Source organism: Esox lucius, chromosome 19, assembly GCF_011004845.1.
Source record: "Esox lucius isolate fEsoLuc1 chromosome 19, fEsoLuc1.pri, whole genome shotgun sequence".
NCBI classification, from domain to species: domain Eukaryota; kingdom Metazoa; phylum Chordata; class Actinopteri; order Esociformes; family Esocidae; genus Esox; species Esox lucius.
This window is the reverse complement of record NC_047587.1, coordinates 39,016,014-39,028,677: the sequence shown is the minus strand read 5'-3', so window position 1 is coordinate 39,028,677 and position 12,664 is coordinate 39,016,014. Positions and strand designations below refer to the sequence as shown.

General features: G+C 42.0%; 1 protein-coding gene across 13 annotated transcripts in view; it reads left to right on the top strand.

The window, feature by feature from the left end:
- LOC105018693 (adaptor related protein complex 3 subunit beta 2) overlaps positions 1-12,465 on the top strand; it is a 68,438-nt gene extending 55,973 nt beyond the window's left edge. For 4 of the 13 annotated variants that reach the window (XM_010884325.4, XM_010884326.4, XM_010884323.4 and 1 more), the window contains exons 18-28: positions 2,743-2,857; positions 3,501-3,675; positions 3,893-4,064; positions 4,202-4,289; positions 4,747-4,859; positions 5,864-6,092; positions 6,255-6,339; positions 8,196-8,293; positions 8,843-8,863; positions 10,052-10,190; positions 10,482-12,465. In XM_010884325.4, the coding sequence (XP_010882627.1) occupies positions 2,743-2,857; positions 3,501-3,675; positions 3,893-4,064; positions 4,202-4,289; positions 4,747-4,859; positions 5,864-6,092; positions 6,255-6,339; positions 8,196-8,293; positions 8,843-8,863; positions 10,052-10,190; positions 10,482-10,668 (1,422 nt within the window). In that variant the 3' untranslated portion in view covers positions 10,669-12,465. Of the gene's footprint in view, positions 1-1,910; positions 1,950-2,742; positions 2,858-3,500; positions 3,676-3,892; positions 4,065-4,201; positions 4,290-4,746; positions 4,860-5,863; positions 6,093-6,254; positions 6,340-8,195; positions 8,294-8,842; positions 8,864-9,883; positions 10,191-10,481 lie in introns of those variants that run through there. The other 9 variants (XM_034288332.1, XM_034288330.1, XM_034288331.1 and 6 more) reach the window with 6 other exon arrangements.
- Positions 12,466-12,664: the final 199 nt, after the last annotated feature.

Below are 12,664 nucleotides of genomic sequence, written 5' to 3'. Positions count from 1 at the left end.
GGTTATCGTTGCTCTGTGAACTGTGTGTTATGTTTAAACATTGTATTTTCATTTCCAGTGCCTCCTCATAAACATATCATTCATGACCAATGCGGATTTCAGGACCGGCTCACAGGCTGTGTTGATCATTTTGAATTGGGTGACCCTTTTGACCCATTGCCCCTTCTCTCTCTGCCCTCGGTCTGCAGATAGAGGATATCATGACTGGCAGTGAGGGGAGGATCAGCTTGCTAGGAGACTGGCGAGAGGTGCCCCCGTTTTGAGAGTGCGGTGTACCTTTATGACTGCTTTCCTCTCTGTAGTTTTATGTGTACCTCAAGCAAACACAAAGCCTGGTGCTTCTGACTATGGGAAGAAACTTAAAGGGATATTTCATCCAAATTATTTATCCGACACTTAAAGGGATAGTTCTCCCAAAAAAACAGTTGAGTAGTAGTCCGGCTTGCAGAAGAAAGATGTTCATTCTAAAACAGTCTATGTAGATGTGTCTCCCAAGTGAATGGATAATTCAGTGTAAACTTTTACACTAGCAACATTAGCAACACAATCTGTTTTGTTTAATGTCTTTATATTTGTGGATAATATAGCAGAATATAGTGCTTTCTTTGTTTACCAGCAGCATAACACCCTGAATCTCGCTGCTTCTCAGCTGTCACCTCTGAAGCTCTGCATAAACAGTGCTGGTCGGTCCCTGGATGGGAGACCAGATGCTGCTGGAAGTGTTGTTGGAGGGCCTGTAGGGGGCACTTTTCCATCAAATACCAATGCCCCAGGGCAAGGGGAACATTGAAGGGGACATTGTCCAGCATGGGGTGTTGTCATTCAGATAGAACATCAAACTAGTACACTAGCACACTCTCTGTGGGAACAATGCCATGGTAATCAAAAGGTAGGGGCGTTAACCCCAGTGTTTTGGCTACATGTTTACCTAATCATCCCCAGATTTCAACTAGCACATTTATACCCTCACCTCTTCCTGTAGCACAATGTGTCCTGAGACAACATAGTTTATAAAATAAGGAAACAAATTTAAATAGCGTCTCAAATTTTGAAATAAGATAATATGTCTGATTGAACAATTCGCTTTCATGGACCCTGGCTACCTAGATTCTGGGTAGGTGTTATGGACAAATATTGGGAAATAAGGGACAAAGGGATATATAACCACGTTCAAATGGATTGGTGTTGGATTGATCCTTGATGGGAATTAATTGGTACTATTATCAAACTAACCCTGATTTTCAATAGGGGCTTTCTATTTGCTGTAGAAATATCAAAGTAAGCTTTGTCTCTAATGATGTATAGCTTTATGTAAAGAGAACTTTTCCATTTTGAAAAGGACCTTATCTAGTCAAACTGCTCAAGTGGTACAGTTTGCATGTTTTGTGTGTGAACCGCTGGGTTCTACTCTTTGTTGCTGTGCAGTGAGTGCTAAAATGGTTTCCAATCAGAAATCTGTCGTTCTGGACTCCTCTGTGTTACCATTCAACCTCCATTGGATTCATTCAATATATGTTGCACTACCATAACAAAGTTCAATCAGCAAACATCGCCCCATGCTTTATCATTCATATATAGCCTTTGATAATAATAACCATAAGTAGTATATTTTGTATCTTAAATGTGTCTTATTAGCTTTTTTAAGTTACTTATGAACTTAGTTAAAGTTCACAAAATGCTAGTGGCTGAAATAATGTTCAAGTATCTTGTTCATTTTGTTTTAAGGTCTAATTATAGTAATTTTGTCAAATTGCTTAATAGTAAAAACTGTTTTTTGAACATCTGCAACAGTATTGAGTAAGTGCAACTTGAATCCCTGTCTGTGCCTTTTGCTTTCTTGACCTTTTTCTAGACTTTTCTTCCTTTTCTCATCTCACCTCCATCCCAATCTTTTTCTTCCGTCCTGCCAGGTTATTACCCTGCTCGAAAGAGTCACAACTTTAACCAGCGTGAGTCAGTCGGTGACAAAGAGCTTGCTTCTATAAGCCTCACTCCCCCCATAGAAACAAAACCTAAGTGCTTTTTGAACCCCCCCTCCCCCTGACCGTAGCTGCTGTTTTGTGTCTAGTTAGCTCAGCAAAACTACCCAACTCGACACCCTCCTCTATCTCCACTATTAAAGAGCAGATTCCTTCAGAAGTGTCGACGGTCCTCACACAACGCTAACCTTTCTTCAATCCCTTCCTTGTTGTTGTTATTGTTTTTTGCATTTAAACTCACCAGTAGGAATTGCAAAGAACACATCCTCAGTTAACCAAATCTATTTTGACATTGTAAATATTTTTCAGTGTCCGGACGTTGACATCTCCTGGAGGACATCACCCCTTTAATGGCACTGCTCCCTTTTAAAAGAAAAAATTACCAAAGTGGCCATGACGGCACCACCTGGTGCTGCCACCTGGCTGTGGAGCAGTAGAAGTACATGTCATGAGAGTTGTGTAGACTAGAGCACACCGGAGCGGTACTATAATGGAAGCCCATCTGGCTTTATGGTTTGGTTCATAGGAACCCAGGGGGAAGCAGTCATGGCCGCGCTGCGTCTTCTCTCCTTGGTGGACCCCAAACATGGCACCCTATTCCTAATATAGTGCCCCACTTTTCACCAAGAGCCCAATGTGGTCAGAAGTAGGGTACTATTGAGGAGATAGGGTGCCATTTTGGACAAGCTCCTCGTCTCTCTGCTTCCAGTGAAACGCTTCAAAGGCTGGGATGACTTGGCTGACCGTTTGCCTTCTTTGGCAGGTGCCCGAGTGGACAAAGTGCAGCAGCCGCGAGAAGAGGAAAGAGAAGAAGGTGGAGAAGCCGTTCTACTCCGACTCGGAAGGAGAGTCTGGACCAACGGAGTCAGCAGACAGTGGTAACTAGGGCAACCTCGCAGGCCCCTGCTGTCACAACCCCCTTCTCCATTCCTTCTAACGTTAATCTCAAGAAAACTATCAGAACTTACGTGTGTGTGTGTGTGACTGCATTTACGTTTGTGTTTAAGTGAGCGTGCTGGCGTGTTCACGTGTGCTTATGTGGGTGTGTGGAAATGTGATTGCCAATGCACAGGTTTAAAAGGTGCTTAGCACGGCGTTCTGTGTTTATTTTTGCATCAGTATTTCCAACGCTGCATCTGTACATGAGCACCGGAGGTAGTGGCTCAGACATTTGGACCTGCTCCCATGAAACATATTATCTATATTATCTGTACCAAAACAGTGTCTAACACTGGCGCATGAAACACTTCAAAGTCAAGCCCAAGTGCAGAGCCTATGGTCTGTAGGTAACATAACCAGGTCTGCACATCTACTAATCCCCCCACTAGAGACTGGGGTTCAGTACCAGTCTCCAGCTTCCATGTTGTCATCGGTGTCAGAGTGCCCTCTCTAATTCGAATGACGCAAAAATGAAGCACCGGTCCATGGAGCCAGAATTCAAAGGCCTACTAGGTTTCAGAGAGAGAATCTGTGAGAGTTGGGATGGAAGTAACCCGTAAACGATATCCCATCCAACCCCAGCGTCAGACACAGCCAGCGACTCGGAGAGTGGCAGTGAGGAGAGCGGCTCGGGATCTGAGAGTGAGGAGAGTGACCAGCAGTCTGAGTCCGGAAGCGAGGAAGATGAGGAGGAGGAAGAGAGGAAGAAGAAAAAGGAGAAAATCAAAGCAAAGAAACCGGTTCCAGAAAGTGATAGGTAGGACATATTTCCCCTTAATATCTGCCTTTTAAAATGATTGTTTGCCCTAATCTCAACTACACTTAACCTGTATCAATTGAAGAAATCTACATGTGTAACCCAAAGACTGTAGCCTAGGACTAGGTAATGCAATTCGATGACGTCATCAGCGCTGGTGCTCTGCTCTCAATTCCTTCCTGAAACCTTTGACCCTTGTTTATGTCTTGCATCTCAGCGAGCAGAGCAGTGAAGAGGAGGGGAAGAAGACGGAGAGTAAGAACAAACCACGCAGGGGTGGCTCGGATACGGAATCGGGGGAGGACAAAGATAGTGAAACAGAGAGCAGCGAATCGGAGGAGGAGGAGTCAGAGGAGGAGTCAGAGGAGGAGACCAAGAAGAAAAAGAAGGTTGGTACCCTGACAGAGGAACTGAAATAAAACACCCATTTAATATACAAATATGCTAAATGACAAACATTTTGCTCTCATGAACACACAACGTTACATAATTTACCTTCATTCTGTTGTCATTGTGGGTTTGTCAGGCAACAGTATCCAAACCTCCTTCCAAACCACCCAAAATAGACAACAAGAAAGAGAAGAAAGAAATGTCTCTCCTGGATCTAGATGACTGTAAGTAAAAAAAACAAAATAGTGTTGAATTCAGAATACAACCAGATATATGATGTTAGAGTTAGAGAATGGTGTTTTAAAGTAAAACATTATAGTGTATATGGTGACGGAACACAATGAATATAGTCACAGAATACATTCTGTACAGTCAGCATACAGTGTATGCAGTGACAAAATACAGTGACAATTTCCCCCTCAAGAAGACATATCTTGTCTTACAGAATATACAGTATATGTATATTTGAGTCATTATTCATAATTAAAAATGAGCTGCTTGAAATATCTGTGTCAGTAGTTCTGAACATTGCGGTTTCAGATCTCTGTGATTCATGATGCTGAATATCTGATATGGATGTCGGTTTCCATTGGTGCAGCATTCCACCTTTCCCCCATGATACAGAGTACAGAGACAAGGTCTGCAGCCTGTTGGTAACGCTGTGCTTCTTCCTCTTCCTAGTTGACCCTGCCCCATCTCTGTCCCAAGTCACGCCACTCAACAACTTTCTGTCCAGCAGTCTAGTGACAGATCTGGAGGGTTTGTCCCTGACCGACAACGTTTTGTCCCCTACAGTGAGTACCCAATCTAAAAACAATAAAAAATGACCACTTCACATTAATGCTGTGAATAAACACATACAGTATACACATCAATCAACCATAACATTATGACCACTGACAGGTGAAGTGAATAACACTGATAATCTTGTTATCATGGCACCTGTCAGTGGGTGGGATATATTAGGCAGCAAGTGAACATTCTGTCCTCAAAGTTTATGTGTTAAAAGCAGGAAAAATGGGCAAGTGTAAGGACCTGAGCGACTTTGACAAGGGCCAAATTGTTATGGCTAGATGACTGGGTCAGAGCATCTCCAAAACTGCAGCCCTTGTGGGGTGTTCCCGGTCTGCAGTGGTCAGTATCTATCAAAAGTGGTCCAAGGAAGGAAAAGCGGTGAACCGGCAACAGGGTCATGGGTGGCCAAGGCTCATTGATGCACATTGGGAGTGAAGGCTGGCCCGTGTGGTCTGATCCAACAGACGAGCTACTTGTAGCTCAAATTGCTGAAAAAGTTAATGCTGGTACTGATAGAAAGGTGTCAGAACACACAGTGCATTGCAGTTTGTTGCATATGGGGCTGCGTAGCTGCAGACCAATCAGGGTGCCCATGCTGACCCCTGTCCACTGGCGAAAGCAATGGGCATGTGAGCATCAGAACTGAACCACGGAGCAATGGAAGAAAGTGGCCTGGTCTGATGAAACACGTTTTATTTTACATGACGTGGATGGCTGGGTGTATGTGCTTCGCTTACCTGGAGAACACATGACACCAGGATGCACTATGGGAAGAAGGCAAGCCGGTGGAGGCAGTTTGATGATTTGGGCAATGTTCTGCTGGGAAACCTTGGTTCCTGCCAATTAATGGGGATGTTACTTTGACACGTACCACCTACCTGAGCATTATTGCAGACCATGTGCACCCTTTCATGGCAATGGATATGGTAAGGATATCAAGACGTTTCCAGCTGTTTGCTTGGCTGACCATGCTATTTTTCCTCTTCCTGTTTCGACGAATCAGACCATCACCCCATCCGGCAACCTGAAGACCTATGAGCTTCTCCACCGCATCACTGGAGAGGGCCTGTCGGTGGAGTATTGCTTCAGCCGCCAGCCGTTCAGTCCCGACCCACACATGGTGGCCGTTCAAATCCAGTTTACCAACAGTGCCGCCTCTGAGGCCAAGAACCTTCACATAGAGGATGCCAAGCTGCAGTCAGGAATGAGGATGAAAGAGTTCCCTGAGATTGGTCAGTAGACACTTCACCACATTGTCCCTTTTAAATGTAAAAAAAAAAATGTTCATGTTCCACATGAAACCATTTATTAATCAAAGTTTCAAAAAAGTCACAGATGTGTCATTGGGCTGGAGAACGGATGGTTTGAGACTTAGTTTCTTGTGTTGTTTTCAGAGACACTACCTGCGGGCGAGACTGTTAGCGTGGTGATGGGCATTGACTTCTGTGATTCCACACAGGCTGCCAACTTCCAGCTCTGGTAAGGAAGAACCTTCTCCCTTGTGGCTTTGACTTATATTCAAACCCTCCTTGTAGTTGTATTTTAGTCAAGACAAAGTCAGGAAGCATTTCCAAAGGTCCTGTGTTTTCCAAAGGTCCTGTGTTTTTCAAAGGTCCTAGTTGTAATATTTTCTCCGACTGGGAATTCAGGAAAATGTATTCTACAGCCAAACACTTCGCTCCCTATTCAACCTCCACCTCCCATGTTTATCCTACAAACCGATTCCAAAAAGTTGGGACACTGTACAAATTGTGAGTAAAAAATAAATGGAATAATTTACAAATCTCATAAACTTACATTTAATTCACAATACAATATAAGTTAAATGTACACATATGGAACAGCTGGAGGACCAATTTGCAACGTATTATTTCAATTTATATTAGGTATAAAAAGTGCCTCTCAGAGTGGCAGTGTCTCTCAGAAGTCAAGATGGGCAGAGGATCACCAATTCCCCCAATGCTGCAGCGAAAAATAGTGGAGCAATATCAGAAAGGAGTTTCTCAGAGAAAAATTGCAAAGAGTTTGAAGTTATCATCATCTACAGTGCATAATATCATCCAAAGATTCAGAGAATCTGGAACAATCTCTGTGCGTAAGGGTCAAGGCTGGAAAACCATACTGGATGCCTGTGAACTTCGGGCCCTCAGACGGCACTGCATCACATACAGGAATGATACTGTAATGGAAATCACAACACGGGCTCAGGAATACTTCCAGAAAACATTGTCAGTGAACACAATCCACCATGACATTCGCGGTTGCCGGCTAAAACTCTATAGGTCAAAAAAGAAGCCGTATCTAAACACTAAACAGGATCCAGAAGCGCAGGTGTTTTCTCTGGGCCAAGGATCATTTAAAATGAACTGTGGCAAAGTGGAAAAGTGTTCTGTGGTCAGACGAATCAACATTTTAAGTTCATTTTGGAAAACTGGGACGCCATGTCATCCGGACTAAAGAGGACAAGGACAACCCAAGTTGTTATCAGTGCTCAGTTCAGAAGCCTGCATCTCTGATGGTATTGGGTCACATGAGTGTGTGTGACATGGGCAGCCTACACATCTGGAAAGGCACCATCAATGCTGACAGTTATATCCAAGTTCTAGAACAACATATGCTCCCATCTAGACGTTGTCTCATTCAGGGAAGACCTTGCAGTTTCCAGCATGACAATGCCAGACCACATACTGCAACAATTACAATGTCATGGCTGCATAGAAGAAGGATCCGGGTACTGAAATGGCCAGCCTGCAGTCCAGATCTTTCACCCATAGAAAACGTTTGGTGCATCATAAAGAGGAAGGTGCGACAAAGAAGCCTAAGACAGTTGAGCAACTAGAAGCCTGTATTAGACAAGAATGGGACAACATTCCTATTCATAAACTTGAGCAACTTGTCTCCTCAGTCCCCAGACGTTTGCAGTCTGTTATAAAAAGAAGAGGGGATGCCACACAGTGGTAAACATGGCCTTGTCCCAACGTTTTTGAGTTGTATTGATGCCATGAAATTTAAAATCAACTTATTTTTCCCTTGAAGTGATACATTTTCTCAGTTTAAACATTTGATATGTCATCGATGTTGTATTCTGAATAAAATTAGAAATTTCCACATCATTGCATTCTGTTTTTATTCACAATTGTACAGTGTCCCAACTTTTTTGGAATCGGGTTGGTACTCTAAATTTGAACTCCTGTCTATTTATTTTCTTCCAAATTTCCGTATTGCAAATTGCAATAAAACTTGGTTTGACAGTTATCAGAACTAATAACTGCACACTCCTCCAACATTGCCCTTTTCCTCCTGTGAGTCAATCTTGCTTTCTTGTTACTCTGCAGCACTCATACTAGGAAGTTCTTTGTGTCGATCCAGCCGCCAGTCGGAGAGCTGATGATGCCCATCTTCATGACCGAGAATGAATTCAAGAAGGAGCAAGGTGAGCACAAGAACCTTTATGTGAAAAAAAAACTGCTAGACAGAGATCAGTGACTGCGAATCCACCCCAGACACATTTGATATAGGCATCATTTCGACACCGCACTGTGTCAATACAGAACCATTTATTCTCCAGAGGGTTTTGAAAAGTCCCTGAATTGACACTTTGACCCTTTGTTTTGAGATCAAATTGTCACATGCTGTTTCGAATTTAGTTACATCTTTGCCTCTGGATGTTTGAGTTATCAATATAAAAAGATTGTCACATTTCCGAGTTAAATCATAGTTTTTCTTCTCACATAAGAGAGACAGTTTCTATCAGTCACTACAAAAACGAACAACGACATGTCTAGGACACCACTATCTCCCATGATTTGATTCAGCCTCCACCACACCAGGAAACCTTGGTATTCAGTCAAAACCAGTTTAATGGCAGACGTAAACATTTAGCGGCATCAAAACTAACCCATGGTTTTCAACTCCAGTCATAGTGTGTGTTTAAACATTTTTCATATCCTCCGCTCTTCCTCCTTGATACTGGTCCTGGTAGAGACGCTGTTACAGAGTCCGGGTAAGTTTCCTTTGATAGAGCTTGTAATCGTCAGCTGTCTGTGTGTCACCTGGCTTAACGCCCTACCTCCCCACACACAAACTCTCCTTCCCCTCCTTCTCCTCCACATCAACCCCCCTCGCTTCAAGCTGTTCCCACTTGAACCCCATCAGCGGTTTTCGAATGCCCGGGCGCCCATGACTATGCACTGTGCATCTCCAGTTCACTCCAATAGCAGATACAACTGACCTGACATAACCTGCATCCCGGCCTCTCACACGTACTGTAGTTCCACCAGGAATGCTCCACTTAGATCCACTAATCCACAATCAAATATCCTAGCACTATGGAATTATGCTGCTGCAGTTCCAGGAATGACCAAAGAGGATGTGGGAATTTCAAAAAAGGCACTGCAGTTGAAACTATTGTGAGTGTGATATAAAGGCTATAAGACACATGGTGGTAACTAATAGATCCTACTCGGCCACCAAAAGACCCTCAGGATAGAAATATGACATAGACCGGGTAGTCATCCACATCTACGGTATTCCCCTTAAATCCTTACTCTAAAGTATTCCTGTTCCTGGAAAACTTTAGAGTACTTTCTTATTTGTAGGAAAGTACCGTACATGAGCTTGTTTTCACTTTAGGCATATTCAATAACTCGTGTTATTTGATACTAAGGCATTATATGGTTAGTGTTTACTAAGAGAATTGTGCAAATCCCAACCCTTTTTATAGTTTTCTGGCAATTAATCCCTGTAGTAGTAGCTTCGGTAGAGGTTTATGTTTTGTGGATTGTTGTAGGATGAAACGGTATATGGACACAATTGCCCACATCTACTATGATACACTAGATAATGAGGAAATTAAATGTATGGGTTTGGTGAAATGGAGCATTCATCCACATAATTCATTTAAATTGACCTGCTCCAAAACAAGTAGTCAGAACACATGTGCAAGGACATGTCTAATTTCACTCAAGCTGAAACCTGTGATTTATCTCTCCTTGATTCCTCATATCCTTGCCTCCTTTAAAAGGTATTGGAGCAAAAAGTCTGAGGAGAGGAACCTTGGCCCTTCTCCAATGTGGTTCCAAGGGAGGCGAGGAGATCGGGTGGAAGGAATCGTGGGAAGGAGAATTTCTAAGATGCTGACGGCGTGTCAACCACTCGTCTTTTGAGCCGTGTCATTTTGTACTCTTCACAGGTCAGTTGATGGGCATGAATGAGATCACGGAGAAGGTGACCCTGGGGGAGAAGTGCCATGGTGAGCACGCTGTCATTCAGAGAGTTACCACTGCCGCCAATCTAAGCCGAGTCCCCTGTGGCTCAGACAAGGAGTGCAGGTGAGTGGGATGGCGAAAGACATTTTCAGAGTTGGCGAACAGCAACAGAATACATATGAAATATATATATATATATATATATATATATATATATATATATATTTAGGGAATTACAGTTTTGCATGTTTTATTAGGCAGTGGAAAGATAAGACTGTGTCAAATAGGCAGTTATGAAAGAATGCTTCTGTTTTGTGTGTAATTCATATTGATTCCCAAATAATTTGGTCTCTTTTTGTCTTTCTTTAATTACATCTTTGCTTCTGCTCTTTGACCTTTGTCCTTTCAACTTAGTCCTCCTGTTCCTCTTCCCCCGTCTCCGGTTCACAGGTTCGCTGGGAAGACGGTGACCAGTGGCAGCCTTGTGCTGGTCAGTGTGGTGACCAAAGACAATGGCGCCGCCCAGGTGACAGTCAACTGTGAGAAAATGGTGATCGGCACAATGTTGGTCAAGGACATCCTTCAGACCCTCACCCAGTGATGATCCCCCCAACTCTTGACCTCTTACCTTTGAACCCAGTAAATTATTTCCTCTCCTACGGTTTGGTTCTGTCTCCCTCGGGTCAATCCGCTCCAGTTCCACATACAGTGCCCCCATAGTTTTGATTTCTGATACTCTGTTAGGGTAAGTGAAGGTAAATGATAAAATGTAGAACCCTGGTTTCTTATCCATTGTTCAGGGAATGCTCTGCATGTGATGCAGATTTTAAGTTATGATTTTCCTTGACTTAAAGGAGACATGACTATCTGGATATAATTGTCTTTTCTTCTTCAGTTCTGTTAAATTTGTCTTATAAAATCCTACTGAAACCAATGAAGAATGGCATTACTGTACATGATTTGGAATTACGATCAGTCATGAATCTTGTTAATCACAACCTCATATTTACCAATGTCATGGCTGCTGTAAAGGTTCCACATTCTCTTGTTAGCCATATCGAGGAATGAATCATGATGTACACTACAGCATCTTCTAAAACAGACTGTGCGTCCTTAACTATACTCTTGCTATACTTTATACATTGTTTAAACCAAGCGCATATGTAGCATGTAGAAAACACCATGCCTTTTATGAAATGTGGAGAGGTACCATTTCCCCATTACCAGTAGTTAGGTAACAGGGTCATATCATCATGGAATACATTGCCGCTCCTCCATCTAATATTTATTTTGTCTGCTGAATGTTCAACAAAGTCCCCTTTTGGATATTGTGTATTGTTCTCAATTTGTTAATTCTCAGTATACTTGGTATTCTCACAGCAATTCTGCAGTAGTTATGTCTTCTGATCCCAAAAAAACACATACAGTATTGTATAAAACAATATGTTGTTTTAGAAAATGTGATTTTCAGTCATGACAATGTTGCATCATTATGGCCCATACGGCAATTTATTCTGTTCACAGAATCTGTCTTAGTTTTACTGCCTTTCCATACACTTCGATCTATTCTTACTGTATTCCATGCATAGGATAGCAATACAGTATGGAAAATTTGATTCTATCTAGCTATAAACCTGAGGCTGAAAAAAAGTTCCAAGTAAATCTAAATGGACTCGTAAGGAAGCTGCGCCATCCTGTGTTGGGCACCAATAGGTCACAGAAGAAAATGGCCTTGCTCTGTGACGGGGAGACCTGTATATCTGCAAACTGCCTACATGTGTCATAGGTTATGTATTTGTTGTTTAATTTCTTTGCCATTGGAAGATGAAATTGTATCATCTCACCAAAGGAATTCAATCTAAATGTAAAAAGCCTCAATGACAGTTATCACAGATAGTTGAAGAAAATTAAAAAGGACAGTGATAGTACCAGTAAATCTTTCAAGCTGAACTTAATTTACTGATTGATCATGGAGTCAATGTTTAGAAAAGGGTGCTGGGAGTGGTTAAGTGTTGTCATTTCAAACTCCTTTTACTACTGATAAGCAAACAATTTCAGGGCATTTTTGGCTTAACTCATACAAACACATATCTTGTGAAATAAAATATTGGAAGTACTGCTATTTATGGCAGTGGCCTATTATTTTATCCAGCTACCCTAAAATACAATGATAAATAACTTTACGGTATAAATCTTTCTCAAAATGTCAACTTTGAAATATATTGAAGATTAAGATAAGAGTGGATAGATAGATCTTTTAAAGGTTATTGTTATTTAAGTGCACACTGACTTTCTCTTTCTGATGTCAGGATTACGGTCTATGATATTATCTGTGTGGTTGTGAAAAATGTATTACAGCTTTATTTATTATACAAATGAAAATAATAAAATAAGAGAGATCAAATGTGTACAAGTCTTTTGCATTTTTATATGGACCGAGGAGATTGGGAACAAAACTCTTCTAAGTTGATTTTTTCAAAGATCGCGGTATCTACCCGGTGTCTACAAGCTACAGCGACTTCCTGTTTTGTCATGTACAATGTATCTAGTGGGATCGTCACTTCTACAGCTACAATCATAAACCTGACAGTTTCTCA